At 46.9% G+C, this 22664-nt stretch overlaps 3 protein-coding genes across 3 annotated transcripts in view; 2 read left to right on the top strand and 1 right to left on the bottom strand.

The window, feature by feature from the left end:
• LOC149521778 (uncharacterized) overlaps window positions 1-22664 on the bottom strand; it is a 66370-nt gene that overhangs the window by 5639 nt on the left and 38067 nt on the right. The gene's annotated exons all lie outside the window — the stretch shown is intronic.
• LOC149521780 (uncharacterized) lies at window positions 834-3280 on the top strand. Its single transcript, XM_089772358.1, has 2 exons — window positions 834-987; window positions 2291-3280. The coding sequence occupies exon 2, from the start codon at window positions 2312-2314 to the stop codon at window positions 2810-2812; it is 501 nt and encodes a 166-aa protein (XP_089628484.1). The 5' UTR covers window positions 834-987; window positions 2291-2311; the 3' UTR covers window positions 2813-3280.
• On the top strand, window positions 11009-13221 carry LOC149521779 (uncharacterized). Its single transcript, XM_089772382.1, has 2 exons — window positions 11009-11268; window positions 12029-13221. Exon 2 carries the CDS (start codon window positions 12050-12052, stop codon window positions 12578-12580), a length of 531 nt encoding a protein of 176 aa, XP_089628508.1. The 5' UTR covers window positions 11009-11268; window positions 12029-12049; the 3' UTR covers window positions 12581-13221.

The following is a 22664-nucleotide window of genomic DNA, read 5'->3' as shown; positions in this document are numbered from 1 at the left end:
CGGCCAGTGTAGACAGCTGGCAAGTTTTTCCGCAAAAGCGCCTGCTTTTGTGGAAAAACTTGCCAGTCTAGACGCAGCCATTATGTTTTAGACGGCCAAAGAATTGTGTTATTATAGGAGTAATAACAGGTATTAGGATTACATGTTTCAATGACAAATATTAGAATGACTTAAAAAAAGTAAGTCAAGGTCTAACATGTCATTTTAGGGTTTGCTTCTTGAATCCGAACCTGTGAAATTGGGGCTCTTTCATTCTCATTCAATGTACTTCTTCATTTCCCTTTAATATTTGCTGTAAAGCTGAAGGGAAGATGAAGAGCCAGAGAATAAAGTCTCTTTACCCTGCATAGTTCAGAGAAAACTGCTTTCAACCAATGGACAAGGAAACCAATGGACAAGGAAACCAAGAGAATTGGGTCCTTGAAGAGAATTCAGCTTCACGTGACCAAATGTCAAGGTGACCACAATATTCTGAACTGAACAAATAGATTGAGCCTGAAGTGCCTTAAAGACTTTTGACTGGTGGTGATTGATATCAGAACATCTATCTGAAAAGTCGGTATCTGTAAGAACACTCAAGAATAGCTCTCCACATCCTACCAAAGTTAGAATAAGCTACACAGTGTCCCCACGATTGACCAACATGATCAAACTGGATTTCTGCTCCTGAGACCCAGTTGTGCTCCTGATCCAGCTCTGAATCACCTTGACATTCGCTCTCATTGCACCACCAAGGCCCCAGGAATGCTGAGTGTAATGTGCATCAATGGGATTAGCCCTAATAATAATAACACCCAGCCCTGAGAAAGCAGCAGCCTCAAAGGGAGGATGTACCTAGGTAAACCAAGTTTGTGTGATAACTAATTGGCGGTTCCTGTACAAAATGCATCATAAATCTTCCAGGCCATCCTACAAACTGTATAAAAGCGCTCAGAATTCAAAACTCTTCTAAACGCTTCTCTGGACTTCATCTCCTCGGTGATCTCGGTAAGTCCTATTTGACTCCATCTCTTTGTCCTCCAAGAGATGGCACATTAAGGGCCTTCTCCACGTTAGAGTGAATCTTGCCTTGAGTCTCCATGATACTTATCATGAACAAGGTTTTTCTTCCATATTTATCCCACATAGTTATTCAGTTGCAGGTTTTGATGGATGTACGATTTGAAGCCAAAGATGGGTTTTTTTGGAGCAACACATGGAATTGCAAAACAGATTTCCCATTAACTGGAAACAAAAGAAAGGGTTTCACCTTTAAAGGAACTATAGAAAGTCCTTTGGCAGTTTCTCATGTAGCTGGGATCAGAAGAAACTTTCCCAGTTTAGTTCATACATGGCTAATTCAGCACTCTCCTAATATATTCTAAAGCAGCTGCTACACCTCGCTTAGGGGGATAGGATAATTCTTAAGCTGCCAACTGATATGATCCAATGTACCAATTCCTCTGTTCTCATGAGTATGTATCCTCCCCGAAGATGCTTCACCTCAAATGGTATAGGTATGGTTTGCTCCATTGACATCACTGGGCCTGGACTCATTTTACTCTGTTGAGGATCTTGTCCTTAGTGATTTCTATGGGAAAAAGAAAAGTTTCTCTTCAATAATCAGCAATCGTTGGTGACCACTAGGAGTTGGTAAACCAAAGAAGCACTATGAAAGGAGAGAAAATTAGTTTGCATGCCGAGGTTGGCTCCTCAAAGAAAAGGAAAAGATTGGCATTATTCCAGCTATAGTGTCTTTGGGTACATCTATGCCACAGAGGAAGATCGAAGCTGCCACTGTCAATTATCCAGGGTTGGTATTAGCGGGTCCACTTAAGACAGGTTATTAAAAGGAAAAGGCCAATTCGGTCCATATCAATAGTTCTGTGTACGAGGAGTAAGACAAGTCCAAAGAAGAGTGTTCTCCCTTTGACTTTCTGCAGTGTCCACAGAGCCTTCACTTCAGCTATGCAATTAACATAGCTGAAGTTGCATTTCTTTATTCAACTTTTTCCCATAGTGTAGACATACCCTGAGAGAAATGTCTGATCTGGACACACAATCCCAGATTTTCATCGATTAAATAGATACACTCTTTCCAGGCTGTGTATTTCAGATTAAATCATTGAGAAGGTTTCAAGGGAGACCTCTGGGAGGGAAGTTTAGTGAAAGTGGATAAGAGGCATTGAAAGATGAACTAGGAACTAATACATACCAACAAACATAATATAGAAATCCACCCTTCCTCTTTCTCTCAGTCCGAGCTATGAGACAATGAACCTTATCTTTATTCCATTCTATTCTATTTCAGGTTCACTTCAATCACACAAAGATGTCTTGCTCCAGCCTGTACTATCCAGAATGCGGGGTGGCCCGACCCAGCCCAGTTTCCGGCACCTGCAACGAGCCGTGCGTGAGGCAGTGCCCTGACTCCGAAGTGGTGATCAGACCCTCACCGATTGCCGTGACCATCCCAGGGCCCATTATGAGCACCTTCCCTCAGCAGAGTGAAGTGGGAGCTCTCGGAGCCCCTGTGGTGGGATCCGGCTACGGCGGCTCATTTGGTGCGGGAGCACTCTCTGGATATGGAGCGCCTTATGGGGGAATGTACGGCTTGGGAGGTTTGGGTGGTTATGGTGGACATTTTGGTTATGGGGGTCTCTGTGGTTATGGAGGTGGTTATGGTTACGGGAGAGGTTTTGGGGGACTCTGTGGTTATGGGGGAGGTTATGGGGGGCTCTGTGGTTATAGGGGAGGTTATGGTTATGGAGGATCTTGTGGTACCGGGGTATCTTGTCATCGGTACCTGAGTGGAAGCTGCACTCCATGTTAGACACGGCAGGAATCTCTATGGCCAAAGGAACCCTGAAAATGAACAGCAACCGATAGATCCCGATATCGATTTCAGAAGGGCTGTATCAGCCAGGCTGCAGCTGAGCCCCACATGAGCAGTATCTGCCCAGCCCCTTTTTCTCATGGACCCATTTCTAATGTCTTGCTAGGAACTCTTTCTGCCAATGCTTTCCCAGACACATGCTTCTTCTCTTAGTCACATGTGGACTCACTCTGAATTACGCTCACTCTGTTTATAATAACCTTAAGGTGTGAAGCAAAGAAGGGGCTTAAGAAAGGCATCAGTCATATTTATTAATTTTTTGGCCGACCTTGCAGCTGCAAAAAAAGAAAAAAAAGCTTCTTGCCTCCAATAGCCCATATTAAAGCAGCGGGAAAACATTCTCTCTGGTTTGTATTATTGCTTTCTGTAATTGTTTATCGCAAATGTCATTCACATTAAAGACTCTGCTGCATCAGAATATCAATGTCGTGGTTCTTCTCCTTCGTCCTTTGTTGTTTATGGATTGTACCGGATGAAAGTTCATCCTGTAGTTCAGGCGGCAATAGGCAATTCTCAAACAGCAGGTTGGGAAACAATGGAATGATGGAGAAGAAAGCTGCGGAGAGGGTCCATGGCATTATGCAGGCCACCTGCAGGAAGTGAAATTCCCTCTCGCATTTCTTGATTGAGCAAAGAGCCTTTTGACTTTCAATAGCTACATGGTTTTTCTTTCATTTCCAGAAGTCCAATCACATGGTTTGTGGTAAGCGTCTGGGAAAGTTTTTGCCCTAGAGGGACCCAGGTTTTCTGAAGGAAAAGGAAAAGGAAAATATCCAAGAATTGTACCTAATGAGGACATGGGCACACAATGGCTAAATGAACACGTATCAGACCTCAGGAATGGTAGCACACACACGCTTGAGGGGACATTGAGCAATGGACTTGAAAGTAGCCCTCCTTCCACAAAAGCATTTCCAAGCCAGTGACAAAGGAGACACGTGGATTGGAATTCACTTACAAAGTCAACACTGTCAGCTAAGAACTGAATAGGGATCTCAACTGGCTAATGCATTACAAAGGCAAATTCCCCTCTCGGAATAGTCACAGCTACAGAGCATACGCTAGGAATGATCCACTTCTAAGAACATAAGAACGGCCGTACTGGGTCAGACCAAAGGTCCATCTAGCCCAATAGCCTGTCTGCCGACAGTGGCCAGCACCAGGTGCCCCAGAGAGGGTAGACCGAAGACAATGACCAAGCGATTTGTCTCCTCCCATTCTTCTCCAGACTCTGAGAAACAGAGGCCAAGGACACCATTTCTATCCCCTGGGTAATAGCCTTTTATGGACCTGAAATTATCTAGCTTCTCTTTAAACTCTGTTATAGTTCTAGTCTTCACAGCTTCCTCTGGCAAGAAGTTCCACAGGTTGACTACACGCTGTGTGAAGAAGAACTTTCTTTTATTAGTTTTAAACCTGCTACTCCTTAATTTCATTTGGTGTCCTCTAGTTCTTCTATTATGGGAACTAATAAATAACTTTTCTTTATTCGCCCTCTCCACACCACTCATGATTTTATAGACCTCTAGCATATCCCCCCTCAGTCTCCTCTTTTCTAAACTGAAAAGTCCCAGTCTCTTTAACCTCTCTTCATATGGGACCTGTTCCAAACTCCTAATCATTTTAGTTGCCCTTTTCTGAACTCTTTCCAAGGCCAAAATATCTTTTTTGAGGTGAGGAGACCACATCTGTACACAGTACTCAAGATGTGGGTGTAACATAGTTTTATAAAGGGGCAGTAAGATATTCTGGGTCTTATTTTCTATCCCTTTCTTAATAATTCCTAGCATCCTATTTGCCTTTTTGATCGCCACTGCACACTGCGTGGAAGTTTTCAGAGAACTGTCCACGATAACTCCAAGATCTCTTTCCTGATTTGTCGTAGCCAAATTAGCCCCTATCATACTGTATCTATAGTTGGGGTTATTTTTCCCGATGTGCATTACTTTACACTTATCCACATTAAATTTCATTTGCTATTTTGTTGCCCAACCACTCAGTTTGGTGAGATCTTTTTGGAGTCCCTCACAGTCTGCTTCTGTCTTGACTATCCTAAACAGTTTGGGATAGTCAACCTTGACTTGACCAAACCAATCACTCTTTCCATCACTTTCAAGACTCCCAGTGCTAGGAATGAGCATTAAAACCAGTTTGTTTCTGTCAGGTCATCCCAAGAACAGTTTCCATTATAAAACTCTCAAAGATACATTCTGCTGTAATTATGGAGTCGGCAGCTGTCTTTGAGAATAACTGGAGGACATTATTTTCTTCTCCTGTGTCAGGACCTCCAGTGATATGTACAACTCATCATTCACCTACAAAGAGAATCTTCCACTTTAGAAAATTATGTCAAGATCTAATATGTCATCCCAGGGTTCATACAACGTGCCATTGGCTGGCTAGTACAATCAGTCCTAGTATCTTTATACCCTTAGCCAAACAGTCTGATGTCAGGGCATCCAATTACAGAAATCCTCAATTAAACTTGAAAAAACAAAGCCTTATCAGCAAGATGGCGGACAGGTACGAGGGAGTGCAACTCCTGTCCCAACCAGCCCAATTAACACATTCCAATAGCCCATCCTGTAGGCTCTCTCACGGGGTGACAGAAAGTTCACTCTGGTCTAGGTGTGAGAGGGAAAAGCTGAAATGGTTTCTGTTATACAAGGTGGCTTCTTGCTAAATATGAAACGGTTCCTACAGCTTCGACAGGTGAGTCTAATATTCACCATGGAACACAGCGCCCGGTTGCGTTACTGCTCTTGTAAGGATACAGATCCTCGGCCTGAAGCACAGCGAGGGGCTGCCAAGGGCTCCCAACGCTCGGACCAGGGGATGCCCAGGGTAGCGTTTCCCAAGCTACGGTCCACGGGCCTCAGCGTGCCTGGCTGCCCTGAGCCCGACTCGACCCATTTGGCCCGTGCGCCTGCACCGGTGTTACGAGCCAGGCCCTGCTCCACTGCTACGCGCCGCGGGGTATGTCCCCCCACGCACCCCCCCACCCCGCCCCCAGAGCGTCCCCCTTGACCCCGCACCGTCCCTGCGCGGCTCCTCCTCGCCGCCGGCCGCCCATGTGCGGAGCTGCACGTGGGCGGGGAGGACATGATGTCATGGCCCAGGGTTTGGACCCCGCAGGAGGCACATGGCAGGGCCGGGCGGGCTCCTGGTTCAGCCTCTGGGGCCTGAGTGCGGACCTGGCCCTGCAGCGCGGAAGGAGAAGGGGGGAACCGGCTCGTGTGGCGGGGGGAGGGGAGAGGAGAGGCGAGGCAGGGGGTGGGGAGGAGAAGGGGCTGGGGCAGCACCCAGGGACAGGGGTGCAGGAGAGACAAGGGCCAAGGGGCCAAGTGCAGACAATGAGGGAAAGGGCAGGGGGAGGTGTCAGTGGGAGGGGGCAGGGTGATGCTGGGAGAGGAGGGGGAAGGGCACTGGGGGCGGGGGGGGAGGTGTCAGTGGGAGGGGGGCAGGGTGATGCTGGGAGAGGAGGGGGAAGGGCACTGGGGGCTAGGGGGGAGGTGTCAGTGGGAGGGGGGCAGGGGGATGCTGGGAGAGGAGGGGGAAGGGCACTGGGGGCTGGAGGGGGAGGTGTCAGTGGGAGGGGGCAGGGTGATGCTGGGAGAGGAGGGGGAAGGGCACTGGGGGTTGGGGGGAGGTGTCAGTGGGAGGGGGCAGGGTGATGCTGGGAGAGGAGGGGGAAGGGCACTGGGGGCTGGGGAGGGAGGTGTCAGTGGGAGGGGGCAGGGTGATGCTGGGAGAGGAGGGGGAAGGGCACTGGGGGCTGGGGGGGAGGTGTCAGTGGGAGGGGGGGCAGGGTGATGCTGGGAGAGGAGGGGGAAGGGCACTGGGGGCTGGGGGGGAGGTGTCAGTGGGAGGGGGCAGGGTGATGCTGGGAGAGGAGGGGGAAGGGCACTGGGGGCTGGGGGGGAGGTGTCAGTGGGAGGGGGCAGGGTGATGCTGGGAGAGGAGGGGGAAGGGCACTGGGAGCTGGAGGGGGAGGTGTCAGTGGGAGGGGGCAGGGTGATGCTGGGAGAGGAGGGGGAAGGGCACTGGGGGCTGGGGGGGAGGTGTCAGTGGGAGGGGGCAGGGTGATGCTGGGAGAGGAGGGGGAAGGGCACTGGGGGCTGGGGGGGAGGTGTCAGTGGGAGGGGGGGCAGGGTGATGCTGGGAGAGGAGGGGGAAGGGCACTGGGGGCTGGGGCGGGGGGGGAGGTGTCAGTGGGAGGGGGCAGGGTGATGCTGGGAGAGGAGGGGGAAGGGCACTGGGGCGGGGGAGAGGTGCTGGGAAAAGGCTGAAGGAAGGGGTGGGCATGAGGAAGGCCAGGATGGAGCAAGTCGTATGTGAGGGCCCAGAGGGGCAGGAGGGGAATGGGGCAGAGACTGGTGAGGGGGTGGGTATTAGGGAAAAGAGGGCAAAGGGAGGGTGCAGGTACCGGGGGATTCTAGGGTGAGGAGGAGGGGAGAGCCGGCCACTGGAAGCAGAACTAGACAGGGGAATCTGGGGAGATTGGGGGGCTGGTGGATGCAAGGCTGCTGTGGGTTGGGGGCAGGGAGCTGGCGGGGAAGATGTGGGTGGGGTGGGAGAAGCGGCCACTGGAAGGAGGGCTGGACGCAGGCAGTGGGGCTGCCAAGGGAGATTGGGAGGAGAATCGGGGGAGACCTGGCTGCCCAGGAGGGGGTGGGGGAAGTGGGGCTGGCCAGAGGCACAGCGGGGGGAGCAGGGGGGAGGAATGAATCGGCCTGCGGGGAGTGGGACTGACCCGACCCCGTTCCTCCCTCCTCCCCCACCCACAAAGCACGAGTTAGTCCGGCGCAGGGATTCTACTGTCTCCCCCCCGCCCCCCCTCCCACCCCTCGAGTAGTTGCGAACTATCTGGCTGGTAGACACACTCATGCAGCCTAGTGATAGAGATGGAGCCGTGTTAGTCTGGGGTAGCTGAAGCAAAATGCAGGACAATGTAGCACTTTAAAGACTAACAAGATGGTTTATTAGGTGATGAGCTTTCGTGGGCCAGACCCACTTCCTCAGATCAAATAGTGGAAGAAAGTAGTCACAACCATAGATACCAAAGGATACAATTAAAAAAAAGAACAAATATGAAAAGGACAAATCACATTGCAGAACAGGAGGTGGATGCGGGGGCGGGGGGGGAGAAGGAAGGAAGGTAAGTGTCTGTGAATTGATGATATTAGAGGTGGGGAGAGTGGGATGTTTGTGAGTTAATGGTATTACAGGTGATAATTGGGGAAACTATCTTGGTAATGGGTGAGATGGGTGAGATAGTTCAAGTACTATCTCACCCATTACCAAGATAGTTTCCCCAATTATCACCTCTAATACCATTAACTCACAAACATCCCACTCTCCCCACCTCTAATATCATCAATTCACAGACACTTACCTTCCTTCCTTCTCCCCCCCCCGCCCCCGCATCCACCTCCTGTTCTGCAATGTGATTTGTCCTTTTCATATTTGTTCATTTTTTTAATTGTATCCTTTGGTATATATGGTTGTGACTACTTTCTTCCACTATTTGATCTGAGGAAGTGGGTCTGGCCCACGAAAGCTCATCATCTAATAAACCATCTTGTTAGTCTTTAAAGTGCTACATTGTCCTGCATTTTGCTTCATGCAGCCTGAGCACATCTACCAACCAAGCAGTTCGAAACTACAAACTGATACATCTAGTAATAGTACAACTTCCCTACTGAGAAAATACCAGACATGTTACATGTCTGGTATTTTCTCAGTTTGTTTTTCATGTGCTTATATTTTTGGGCTGCAAAAAGCAAAACTGAAAAAAAAGGTTCCAATTAAAGTAAAAAGTTTGGGAAACCCTGGTCTGACCAGCTTTCTGTCTGTCTTACAGCCCATTTCTCCAATCCACATTCCTTAACTTGCTGGCAAGAATAGTGTGGGTGACCATATCAAAAGCTTTGCTAAAGCTGGCACTGGGAGATTTGGGAGTACCAGAAACAACTATTTGAATAGTCATCATTGGATTAATGAATATGCAAATGAACATTACTGGTCCTCCAAAAGTTCATGAATGGATTTACTGGTCCCCGTGTCAAAAAGTTTGGGAACTCCTGCCCCAGACAATCCACCATGAAAGTTACAATTACAACAGTTTACCACAGAGGTTAAGAGAAGCATGTTAAGGTGAAGATCACACAGAGAGCGATTGGCAAATCAAAAAACCCCAACCTCTCCTGAATCCCACTGGACAATTACCTTTCATCACTTCGAAATACGTCCCTCTCCTGAGAGCACATCTAATTTTCTTATTTTGGTTTGATGATTTAGGGAGAACCATTGAGCCAATCATTGTCTGATGTAAGTGTGAACCATGGACAGCAAGTGATAGATTAGTTGCAGATGTCAACATACAGATGGCTAGTTACATTTCAGCAGATTTAAATGATATAGTAGCCAAGTGTTTTGCCTTTGAATCAAATCTGGAGAGTATTATTCCTGCACTGCATATGAACAAACTTCAAAAATGCAGACGCTTGGAATTCTTTGGGACAATTATAACCTCATTTCACAAATATGAAGGAATTCCACACCACCAGGTCATTACGACCCATTAAAGAGACATGTTCCCAAGGAGAGAAAACGTTGCACACACAGGGCAGTGGGCGATTTCATCCCAATGGGTGACATGCTTCAAAGCAAGTTTTGGATGCTAGAATTAGATGCTGTGATTTACATTGCTACCATACTTATGGAAAGTATTGTCTTTGTATCTAAAGGAGACACAGTTAAATTGGAGAAAACTTTAGCCAGCTTTTAGCATTAGTGCTTAGATGCACACTTTTTAAACAAGGCATGTTATTCATCTTGCTGTTGATAAGGGCGTAACAGCGATGAACATCACTTTGAGGCTGTGGTAGGAGGAATCAGGAATATTGTTGTGTTTCTGTTATACAAGTCACACCCATATGTGCCTAATAAACAGGAATATTAAGGGTGTTAGGACTGGAAATTATAAAGTGTTCTTCGAAATGAAGATTTCAAAGGACCTCAGAACACTCCTGGGTGTTTTACACATGTAAAGAGGCTATACTTTGAAATTGTGTCATGACCCAATTAAAGGAGAGACACAAGACTCTATTACTCATTGCAGAGACATCTAATCCCAGAATAATTTAACACTAAGTCCCACAATTTAGAGTATTTTATTTTCATTCCAATGCAATTTTTCATTTGATATTTAAAATATATTTTTAGAGAAAAATATGGTGCCTTTCGGGGTGAATCACTTGTTTAGGGCGTAAAATGAAAGGAAAACATTTCTGCCTTTTCTCTCAGGATAGAAGAGATTCTTAGGGATGGATATTACATTTAAAACCCCATTCAGATTTTTCCTGCAATGTTTTCTACCATGTGCCCTACAGCTGGTCAGAACTCATGTCCTCTCTCACACCATAGCCATCTCCTCCTTCAGCAAGAATCCAAGATCTCCACCTCTTCTGTGCTTCTCCCAAAGCATAGTCATCTGCATTGTCTTATAACAGGACCTCAGCTTCTTGTCAGCTCAGTCACAGAGAGAATGTTTCCAATGGAGTAAACGTTCCATGACTTAACTCAAAAGCTTTCTATCAAAGAGCTCTGCTTCCTGTCCCAGGCCTCCATCCCTTCCCTGGATCCATGAGGAAATCAATTTCCGGCAGACCTTTGAGATAGTGTTGGTGAGACAAGTACAGGTCCAGTGTTAGGCCAAGTTGGGTCAGAAACGGGTGACGTTCTCTCCTGGGCAGAGTGTCATGAGAGAGGTTCCTGTTCAATTTCAGTCTGTGTTTCCGAGATAGTTTAATGTGGGAATGTAGATGGACGGTGACGTTGTTTTTTCCTCCTGCCACAAGGCAAATTAGAGAATTAAGGTCCCGACAGAAAATAAACTGGAGGCAATAGAGTGATGAATTTCCAAGGGAATTGGATCTCACCAACAGATACGTGTAAGAAAGCTCCAAAATAGCTCCCCACACACCAGCCAGTTGGGAACAAACTGCCCAATGTCCCCAACAGGACCAATATGAAGTGGAAGGACCAAACTGAATTGCTGCTCCTGAGAGCCCATGGTGCTCCTGATGCAGTTTTGCATCACCTTGGCATTCATTCTCATTGCACCACCCAGAGCCTCAGTGCAATCACGGCAGGAATGCAGTGTGTAAGGTGCATCAGTGGGATTAGCCTAAGAATATCCAACCCTGAGAATGCAGCTACATCAAAAGGAGGATTTGCCAAGGCAATCAAGTGCCTTTGAGAAATAATTGGGGCTTCCTGTACGAAATGCATCATAAATCCTCCAGGGAGAACTAGAAACGGTATAAAAGCGCTCGCAACACACAGCTCTTCTAAACGCTTCCCTGGTCTCCATCTCCTCGGTGATCCCGGTAAGTCCAATTTGATTCCGTCTCTCTCTCCTTCAGGAGATGTCACAGGAGGGCCCATGTCTGTTTCAGACTGAATACGGCATTGCCGCTCTGCGATTCTCATCACGGAGGTGTTGTTCTTCCCTCATTATCTTGTGAAGTGATTGAGTTGCAGGTTGCGGTGGAGTCATGGGGATTGTTAGGAGCCCTGCTAGGAAAGGAGGCACGGGTGATTTACATACAGAGGTTTAGCCCAGAAAAGAAAGGAAAGGATTGGTATTGTGCCCACCATGGTCATCTGAGAAAGGTCTTAAATGGACACAGAATCCCAGGTTTCCATCAATTAATTAGTTACATTTTTTCCAGGCTGGTTTTTTTTTTTCATTGAGAAGGTTTCCAGGGGCCCTTTGGGAGGGACATTGATTATACGACGAGAAAGAAGACATGGGGCAAATATATACTGCTTCTGTGTCTCAGGGCCCAGGCAGATCTCACGACAATGGGAGTTGAACTATGGGTATGTCTACACTACCCCGCTAGTTCGAACTAGCGGGGGTAATGTAGTCATCTGCAGTTGCAAATGAAGCCCGGGATTTGAATTTCTCGGGCTTCATTTGCATGAAGCCGGCCGGCGCCATTTTTAAATGCCGGCTAGTTCAGACCCCGTGCCGCACGGCTAGCTAGTTCGGATTAGAAGCCATAGTGTAGACATACCCTATGAGAGCATTCTTCTACCAACACTTGTCTCTTCTCTTTATTGTCTCCCCGTTGTGTGTTTTAGGTGTATTTCCATCACACAAAGATGTCTTGCTATCCAGAATGCGGGGTGGCCCGACCCAGCCCAGTTTCCGGCACCTGCAACGAGCCGTGCGTGAGGCAGTGCCCTGACTCCGAAGTGGTGATCAGACCCTCACCGATTGCCGTGACCATCCCAGGGCCCATTATGAGCACCTTCCCTCAACAGAGTGAAGTGGGAGCCGTAGGAACCCCTGTGGTGGGATCCGGCTACGGGGGCTCGTTTGGTGCAGGCGCACTCTCCGGCTATGGAGCTCCTTACGGGGGATTGTACGGCTTGGGAGGTTTCGGTGGTTATGGGGGACATTTTGGGGGACTCTGTGGTTATGGAGGTCGTTATGGTTATGGGGGATTGAATGGTTATGGAAGAGGTTTTGGGGGGCTCTGTGGTTATGGGGGAGGTTATGGAGGGCTCTGTGGTTACGGGGGAGGTTTAGGGGGACTCTGTGGTTATAGGGGAGGTTACGGTTATGGAGGAGCATGTGGCACCGGGGTGTCTTGTCATCGGTACCTGAGTGCATGCGGCTCACCATGTTAGACACGGCAGGAAACTCTATGGCCAAAGGAAAGACCAGGAAATGAACAGCAACTGATAGATCCCGATATCGATTTCAGAAGGGCCGTGCCGGCCTGACTCCAGCTGAGCTCCACATGAGCTGTATCTGCCCAGCCCCTTTCTCTTATGGATCCGTGTCTAATGTCTTGCTAGGATCCCTTTCTGCCAGTGCTTCCCCACCACGTGTTTATTCCCTTTGTCACATATGGACTCACTCGTGTTTTACTAACCCCACAGTGTGTAGGAAACAGGGGCCTTATGAAAGCATCCGTTGCATTTATTTATTGTTTGTCCAACCTTGCAGCCATAACAAAAGGAAAAGAACTTCTTGCCTCATATGTATCCAAGCAACAGGAGTGTGTGTGTGATTATTCGCAGCCCATATTAAGAACGGAGGATACGTTCTTTCTGCTTTGTATTATTGTTTTCTGTAATTGCGTATTTGCAAATTTCATTCACATTAAAAATTGCGTTGCATCACAATACAAGTCTTGTGGTTCATCTGTGCAGGCAGCACTGGGGAATTCTCAAATTGCAATTTTGGAAACTTTGGAATAATTGGATAACAAAGGTGCTGAGAGGGTCCTTGGGATTATGCAGGCCACCTGCCCGGAGGGTGGGGGGTGGAATTCTTCCTCACTTTTCCGGGTTTTGCGAAGAGCCTTTTCCTGCAAAGATTTACACAGATGTTCACTTTCATTGCACAAGTAAAACTCCATAAAATTCACCTTCTTCTCTTTCTTTGCCTTGATGTGTTTGTCTGCAGGTCACAGGCAACCTGCACTCCCTTGTCAAATGCCATGGCCCAATATTAATTTGGCAAGGAGGTTGCAAACCCACCCGATTCCGTTCATTCTGCCCATAGACACGAATTCCTGATCTCCAAACTGGTCTGCAGCAATTAGGAATTTCATGCGCATCATAAGGAGATTGCGGCACAGAGCATTGGTGTATTACAGGAACCTAACGTGCAATACACTCTGTATTACCAATTCCTCTCATTGTATCATAGTTGGATATCGCTGGAGCTGAAGATAGGAAGACTGCACTGTCTGCTACACTGTTCTTCAAATTATTGTGAGCCTCAGTGCTGAGAAGATAAATATTTATTACGAATCAAAGTTTTGATCTGATGACACAAAAGGAAAAAAAGCTGCAAAGCATCCTGCCTCTTCAATCATATAATATGACACTGAAAGGGGGAAAGGAGATTTAGCCATTTGGCACCAACGTTTTACTGAAGGACAAAAGAGCTTTATTCTGAAATACTGGAGCAGAGCTATAGACTCCTCCTTTGAATGCATAAGCATTGACATTTCTATTTAAAACCGGGCCTCTCTCCAACCGTGGCCAGTATCAAATGTTTCCCAGGGAGGTGCAAAGAATGCAGCCAAACACAGATCTGGAATTGCCCGCCCCTACAGGCACTTTTCCATTATTCCCTGTTAATCCAATCAGACCCCATTATGGGATGATACCAGGAAACAAAAGTGTATATCTCCCCGCCAAACTTGAAGAAATGCAACCGATCCATCTGCATCGCTATTTCCTTCAGTGTGCTGCAAACACCATTGTGTCGGCATCATAAATTCAAAGCTGCTGAGGAATAAATTTGAGCCTTGAACCCCCAGATCACAAGCTTCATTGGGAACAAAAGCTCCAATGTCACCATTCTTCCTCTCTGCAATATCTACTTCATTTCTGTTCCTTTTTAAAAATAAAATTGGAAGGCCAAGCAATTCTTCTTCTTTGAATCCAGTGAGAGCTTTTCATGCCATGATCCAGCTCCAACATGACTGGGCCTGGGTGAAATCAGCAAATATTCCAGTGATCTCACTTCTGGTTTCAGCCATGACAACCTCCCTGCTAAGGGGCCATTCACTTTGGATCCCTGACGGGAGAAGATCCAAAGAGCTCAAAGTAAAGAAATTAAATACCAGAAGACCGATAGTCAGTTGTAGGATAAATGCGAATTTCAAATAATGAAGAAAAGTACAAAAAAGGGTCTTAATAAAGAGGAGTGAAAGACAACAGAGTAGCAAGAGTAAATTTTGATGTTTCCATGAAGGCCCATCTCTTATTCCTCACTCCAAAGGAATGTATTCTTCTCAGGTTTCTCACTTCTTTAGAGCAACCAGAGCTTTGGACAATGGAATCCACAAGGCATTTTTTAAATTACGCGTTATTCCAGGACAGTCACGATGAAAACAAAACTCAATGAAAGCTGAAGGTCAGAGCTTCTCCCGTATGCCGCTGTTGTTACAAAGTTAAAAGGCAGGAAGAAGTTGTCCATATTCAAGGATAGAAGACAACCTATCTGGATTCTAATTGACACTAAATTCTTTTCACACTTGTCTAACACTGGAGAGAGGCATTAATATCAATACATGTGTACGCACCATTCACCTTAGGGCTCCTGTTCTATTTGAATTTAATAGGGGAATATTTTCCTGGAATTAGATGCCCCCAAAGTGTAGATTTGATGAATTTACACATCAGCAATGGTCCAGAGACTTCTGTGAGGTTCCATGGTGTAAAATTGAGGGAAAGCATCCTTACTGCTCAGGTTAATGGAAATGGCTTTGGGGCTCTGTTTTCCACTGTCAAACTCAAACTAATTATGTCTGAAAAGCTTTCTGTCGGAGACGGGTCTTGCAGAAGGCTCTTGGTTGGTCAAATTTGGAAGGACTCCAGTCTCACCTCACAGCCAACTGACCACTGCCCAAGTACTCCACAACACACCTCTCTTCCATTCCTTTATGAGATGACTCTCCAACAGGAGCAAGTTCTCTTGTCTGCTCATGAACGGAGATGCAGTAGCTGACGGTTCCCAGTGATTTCACTGTCCATAGGAGCAGTGCAGTTGCAGGCGGAGCAACAGACGGATACTCTCCCAACACAGTTTTCTCTAACCTATCCTGGCTATGTTGCAAAGGTACATTGGATGAGAATGAAAGGGTCCCAATTTCAGAGGCTAGGAATCATGAACTGAATCCTGCTATGACATCTTAGACTTTGACATCCACTGTTAAAGTGTATCTAATGTTTGTCGTTGGAATACATAATCCCAATACATGTCATCTATCAATATATTTTAAAAACATGCCTCTGTCTGTCCATCTTTCCATCTGTCTGTGAGTCCATTTGTTCAGGAAATCCTCCTACAGAGTAAAAGTTAGGACCACCACATTTGGGAGGCAGCTTCTTCTTCTCCTAACTTAAAGCAAGGTCAGGGTTTGGTTGTGCCAGGGAAAAGGGAGGTGCCTGGAATTGGACTGTTTTCCACCACACAGAATGGGAGGTGGCGGAGTGGAGGGATGATGTACTCACCATAACCACTGGGAGCAGTGAGCGCAGGGGTCAGCTGTAGAGCAGAGCAACTACTGGGGCAGCCACAGCACCAAGAGAGTGGCCAGCAGGGGAAGGGGCTTGCCATATTGCTGGCCATCGGACTGGGTAAAAGGCCCACCTGCTTCAAACCCCTCCCCCTCTGCCTTTGGCCGTAGCACCAAAGTGTGTGTCGGGGGGAGAAGCCCTGCTGGATGGGGAGAGGGAAACGGCCCCACCAGAAACCCCCCAGGCCGGTAAGAGAAAGGGAGATGGAGAAAGCCTCCCCAAACTCTCATGGGGCAGGAGGGGGAGGGGGACACCAGAAAGCCCGTGTTCTCCTTCCCCACCATGGGGGAGGTGGGAGCGAGAAAGCCTCATCTAGGCCCCTCCCCCTGGATGACTCCTGGAGAAGCCAGAAGGTGGGGTGCATTGCCCCCACTGGGGACAAGCTGCCAAGCAAGCTGGGCAGTCTCAGCTGCCCTGGGCAACAAAGGGGAGAAGTCAGGGGCCACCCCCATCCCCTGCCTTAAGCTCCCCCTTCTCCCAATCCTCTGCCCTGATTCCTGCATCCCCCACCTTCCGCCTCGAGCCCTTCCTCATGCCCAGCCCTCCCTTTTGCACCGCTCACATCCCCAGCTCTTTATCCTGAGCCCCTTCTCTGACACCTGCAACCCCCACTCCCTCCAGCCTCCTGATCTGAGCCCCCCACATTCCCAAGGCCATGTGCTAACACCTGCACCCCCACACCACCCACTCCCTGCCCTGAGGATCCCAGTTTTCTAGCTACTCCTATAACAATGCTGCACGTTGGTCATATGCAACTTAACGAATGGTTGCAAAGTACTTGAAATGCTCAGATCAGAGGGAGCCTCAGCTAATCCACCCTGAATTTTGCAATTAGAGCAGCTGTGCCTCCGTTCGCCTCTGTGGCAATTCAGGTGAAGGTCAGACAGAGAATGACTCCTCATGCCAGACAATAACCTGAAAACCACTGGACACTTCCATTCGCCTCTTCAAATATGTCCCACACCCGAGAGGGCCTCTCAGAGACGCTCATCCTGGCTTTTGTCTTACTTGATTTTGGCAACTTTTCGGGAATTTTCGTGTGAAACATTGTCTGAGGGAAGCACGAACCCGGGTCAATAATCGATCATTTTGCAATGTACTGTACCTCCCCTTATTTGCAGGCATAGGCTTCGTTTTGGATATGGTACAAAAGCAATAACAACAAGGCATGTTATTCAACTTTCTGTTTGTAAGGGCGTAATAGTGATGAACATCACTTTGAGCCTGTGGTAGGAGGAGTCATTAATGTTGCTGTGTTTCTGCTATACAAGTCACACCCATATGTCCCTAATAAACAGGAATACTAAGGGTGTTAGGCCTGGAAATTATAATGTGCGCTTCGAAATGAAGATTTCAAAGGACCTCAGAACACTCCTGGGTGTCTGACACATGCAAAGAGGCTATATTCTGAAATAGTGTTAAATTATTCTGGTATTAGATGCCTCTGCACTGAGTAATAGAGTCACTTTAAAAAAAATAGAGGCCAAGGTCTCTTGTGTCTCTCCTTTAATCAGGTCATGACACAAAGTCCCACAATTTAGGGTAGTTTATTTTCATTGCAATGCAATTTTTCATTTGATATATAAAATATATTTTTAGAGAAAAATATGGTGCCTTTTGGAGTGAATCACTTGCTTAGGGCTTAAAATGAAAGGAAAACATTTCTGCCTTTTCTCTCAGGATAGAAGAGATTCTTAGGGATGGATATTACATTTAAAACCTCATTCAGATTTTTCCTGCAATGTTTTCTACGATGTGCCCTACAGCTGGTCAGAACTCATGTCCTCTCTCACACCATAGCCATCTCCTCCTTCAGCAAGAATCCAAGATCTCCACCTCTTCTGTGCTTCTCCCAAAGCATATTCATCTGCATTGTCTTATAACAGGACCTCAGCTTCTTGTCAGCTCAGTCACAGAGAGAATGTTTCCAATGGAGTAAACGTTCCATGACTTAACTCAAAAGCTTTCTATCAAAGAGCTCTGCTTCCTGTCCCAGGCCTCCATCCCTTCCCTGGATCCATGAGGAAATCAATTTCCGGCAGACCTTTGAGATATTGTTGGTGAGACAAGTGGAGGTCCAGTGTTAGGCCAAGTTAGGTCAGAAACGGGTGAAGTTCTCTCCTGGGCAGAGTGTCATGAGAGAGGTTCCTGTTCAATTGCAGTCTGTGTTTCCGAGATAGTTTAATGTGGGAATGTAGATGGACGGTGACGTTGTTTTTTCCTCCTGCCACAAGGCAAATTAGAGAATTAAGGTCCCGACAGAAAATAAACTAGAGGCAATAGAGTGATGAATTTCCAAGGGAATTGGATCTGACCAACAGATACGTGTAAGAAAGCTCCAAAATAGCTCCCCACACACCAGCCAGTTGGGAACAAACTGCCCAATGTCCCTAACAGGACCAATATGAAGTGGAAGGACCAAACTGAATTGCTGCTCCTGAGAGCCCATGGTGCTCCTGATGCAGTTTTGCATCACCTTGGCATTCATTCTCATTGCACCACCCAGAGCCTCAGTGCAATCACGGCAGGAATGCAGTGTGTAAGGTGCATCAGTGGGATTAGCCTAAGAATATCCAACCCTGAGAATGCAGCTACATCAAAAGGAGGATTTGCCAAGGCAATCAAGTGCCTTTGAGAAATAATTGGGGCTTCCTGTACGAAATGCATCATAAATCCTCCAGGGAGAACTAGAAACGGTATAAAAGCGCTCGCCACACACAGCTCTTCTAAACGCTTCCCTGGTCTCCATTTCCTCGGTGATCCTGGTAAGTCCAATTTGATTCCGTCTCTCTCTCCTTCAGGAGATGTCACAGGAGGGCCCATGTCTGTTTCAGACTGAATACGGCATTGCCGCTCTGCGATTCTCATCACGGAGGTGTTGTTCTTCCCTCATTATCTTGTGAAGTGATTGAGTTGTTAGGAGCCCTGCTAGGAAAGGAGGCACGGGTGATTTACATACAGAGGTTTAGCCCGGAAAAGAAAGGAAAGGATTGGTATTGTGCCCACCATGGTCATCTGAGAAAGGTCTTAAATGGACACAGAATCCCAGGTTTCCATCAATTAATTAGTTACATTTTTTCCAGGCTGTTTTTTTCATTGAGAAGGTTTCCAGGGGCCCTTTGGGATGGACGTTGATTATACGACGAGAAAGAAGACATGGGGCAAATATATACTGCTTCTGTGTCTCAGGGCCCAGGCAGATCTCACGACAATGGGAGTTGAACTATGGGTATGTCTACACTACCCCGCTAGTTCGAACTAGCGGGGGTAATGTAGTCATCTGCAGTTGCAAATGAAGCCCGGGATTTGAATTTCTCGGGCTTCATTTGCATGAAGCCGGCCGGCGCCATTTTTAAATGCCGGCTAGTTCAGACCCCGTGCCGCACGGCTAGCTAGTTCGGATTAGAAGCCATAGTGTAGACATACCCTATGAGAGCATTCTTCTACCAACACTTGTCTCTTCTCTTTATTGTCTCCCCGTTGTGTGTTTTAGGTGTATCTCCATCACACAAAGATGTCTTGCTATCCAGAATGCGGGGTGGCCCGACCCAGCCCAGTTTCCGGCACCTGCAACGAGCCGTGCGTGAGGCAGTGCCCTGACTCCGAAGTGGTGATCAGACCCTCACCGATTGCCGTGACCATCCCAGGGCCCATTATGAGCACCTTCCCTCAACAGAGTGAAGTGGGAGCCATAGGAACCCCTGTGGTGGGATCCGGCTACGGGGGCTCGTTTGGTGCAGGCGCACTCTCCGGCTATGGAGCTCCTTACGGGGGATTGTACGGCTTGGGAGGTTTCGGTGGTTATGGGGGACATTTTGGGGGACTCTGTGGTTATGGAGGTCGTTATGGTTATGGGGGATTGAATGGTTATGGAAGAGGTTTTGGGGGGCTCTGTGGTTATGGGGGAGGTTATGGAGGGCTCTGTGGTTACGGGGGAGGTTTAGGGGGACTCTGTGGTTATAGGGGAGGTTACGGTTATGGAGGAGCATGTGGCACTGGGGTGTCTTGTCATCGGTACCTGAGTGCATGCGGCTCACCATGTTAGACACGGCAGGAAACTCTATGGCCAAAGGAAAGACCAGGAAATGAACAGCAACTGATAGATCCCGATATCGATTTCAGAAGGGCCGTGCCGGCCTGACTCCAGCTGAGCTCCGCATGAGCTGTATCTGCCCAGCCCCTTTCTCTTATGGATCCGTGTCTAATGTCTTGCTAGGATCCCTTTCTGCCAGTGCTTCCCCACCACGTGTTTATTCCCTTTGTCACATATGGACTCACTCGTGTTTTACTAACCCCACAGTGTGTAGGAAACAGGGGCCTTATGAAAGCATCCGTTGCATTTATTTATTGTTTGTCCAACCTTGCAGCTATAACAAAAGGAAAAGAACTTCTTGCCTCATATGTATCCAAGCAACAGGAGTGTGTGTGTGATTATTCGCAGCCCATATTAAGAACGGAGGATACGTTCTTTCTGCTTTGTATTATTGTTTTCTGTAATTGCGTATTTGCAAATTTCATTCACATTAAAAATTGCGTTGCATCACAATACAAGTCTTGTGGTTCATCTGTGCAGGCAGCACTGGGCAATTCTCAAATTGCAATTTTGGAAACTTTGGAATAATTAGAGAACAAAGGTGCTGAGAGGGTCCTTGGGATTATGCAGGCCACTTGCCCGGAGGGTGGGGGGTGGAATTCTTCCTCACTTTTCCAGTTTTTGCGAAGAGCCTTTTCCTGCAAAGATTTACACAGATGTTCACTTTCATTGCACAAGTAAAACTCCATAAAATTCACCTTCTTCTCTTTCTTTGCCTTGATAGGTTTGTCTGCAGGTCACAGGCAACCTGCACTCCCTTGTCAAATGCCATGGCCCAATATTAATTTGGCAAGGAGGTTGCAAACCCACCCGATTCCGTTCATTCTGCCCATAGACACGAATTCCTGTTCTCCAAACTGGTCTGCAGCAATTAGGAATTTCATGCGCATCATAAGGAGATTCCGGCACGGAGCATTGGTGTATTACAGGAACCTAACGTGCAATACACTCTGTATTACCAATTCCTCTCATTGTATCATAGTTGGATATCGCTGGAGCTGAAGATAGGAAGACTGCACTGTCTGCTACACTGTTCTTCAAATTATTGTGAGCCTCAGTGCTGAGAAGATAAATATTTATTACGAATCAAAGTTTTGATCTGATGACACAAAAGGAAAAAAAGCTGCAAAGCATCCTGCCTCTTCAATCATATAATATGACACTGAAAGGGGGAAAGGAGATTTAGCCATTTGGCACCAACGTTTTACTGAAGGACAAAAGAGCTTTATTCTGAAATACTGGAGCAGAGCTATAGACTCCTCCTTTGAATGCATAAGCATTGACATTTCTATTTAAAACCGGGCCTCTCTCCAACCGTGGCCAGTATCAAATGTTTCCCAGGGAGGTGCAAAGAATGCAGCCAAACACAGATCTAGAATTGCCCACCCCTACAGGCACTTTTCCATTATTCCCTGTTAATCCAATCGGACCCCATTATGGGATGATACCAGGAAACAAAAGTGTATATCTCCCCGCCAAACTTGAAGAAATGCAACCGATCCATCTGCATCGCTATTTCCTTCAGTGTGCTGCAAACACCATTGTGTCGGCATCATAAATTCAAAGCTGCTGAGGAATAAATTTGAGCCTTGAACCCCCAGATCACAAGCTTCATTGGGAACAAAAGCTCCAATGTCACCATTCTTCCTCTCTGCAATATCTACTTCATTTCTGTTCCTTTTTAAAAATAAAATTGGAAGGCCAAGCAATTCTTCTTCTTTGAATCCAGTGAGAGCTTTTCATGCCATGATCCAGCTCCAACATGACTGGGCCTGGGTGAAATCAGCAAATATTCCAGTGATCTCACTTCTGGTTTCAGCCATGACAACCTCCCTGCTAAGGAGCCATTCACTTTGGATCCCTGACGGGAGAAGATCCAAAGAGCTCAAAGTAAAGAAATTAAATACCAGAAGACCGATAGTCAGTTGTAGGATAAATGCGAATTTCAAATAATGAAGAAAAGTACAAAAAAGGGTCTTAATAAAGAGGAGTGAAAGACAACAGAGTAGCAAGAGTAAATTTTGATGTTTCCATGAAGGCCCATCTCTTATTCCTCACTCCAAAGGAATGTATTCTTCTCAGGTTTCTCACTTCTTTAGAGCAACCAGAGCTTTGGACAATGGAATCCACAAGGCATTTTTTAAATTACGCGTTATTCCAGGACAGTCACGATGAAAACAAAACTCAATGAAAGCTGAAGGTCAGAGCTTCTCCCGTATGCCGCTGTTGTTACAAAGTTAAAAGGCAGGAAGAAGTTGTCCATATTCAAGAATAGAAGACAACCTATCTGGATTCTAATTGACACTAAATTATTTTCACACTTGTCTAACACTGGAGAGAGGCATTAATATCAATACATGTGTACGCACCATTCACCTTAGGGCTCCTGTTCTATTTGAATTTAATAGGGGAATATTTTCCTGGAATTAGATGCCCCCAAAGTGTAGATTTGATGAATTTACACATCAGCAATGGTCCAGAGACTTCTGTGAGGTTCCATGGTGTAAAATTGAGGGAAAGCATCCTTACTGCTCAGGTTAATGGAAATGGCTTTGGGGCTCTGTTTTCCACTGTCAA

The sequence above is a fragment of the Pelodiscus sinensis genome, chromosome 22 (assembly GCF_052426305.1).
Source record: "Pelodiscus sinensis isolate ZL-2025 chromosome 22, ASM5242630v1, whole genome shotgun sequence".
NCBI lineage: Eukaryota > Metazoa > Chordata > Testudines > Trionychidae > Pelodiscus > Pelodiscus sinensis.
Note: the sequence above shows the minus strand (reverse complement) of the source record. Positions and strands in the feature narration are given on the sequence as shown.

Coding starts and splice junctions, on each gene's coding strand:
- LOC149521780 (XM_089772358.1), top strand. CDS start 2,312: ATGTCTTGCTCCAGCCTGTACTATCCAGAATGCGGGGTGGCCCGACCC.
- LOC149521779 (XM_089772382.1), top strand. CDS start 12,050: ATGTCTTGCTATCCAGAATGCGGGGTGGCCCGACCCAGCCCAGTTTCC.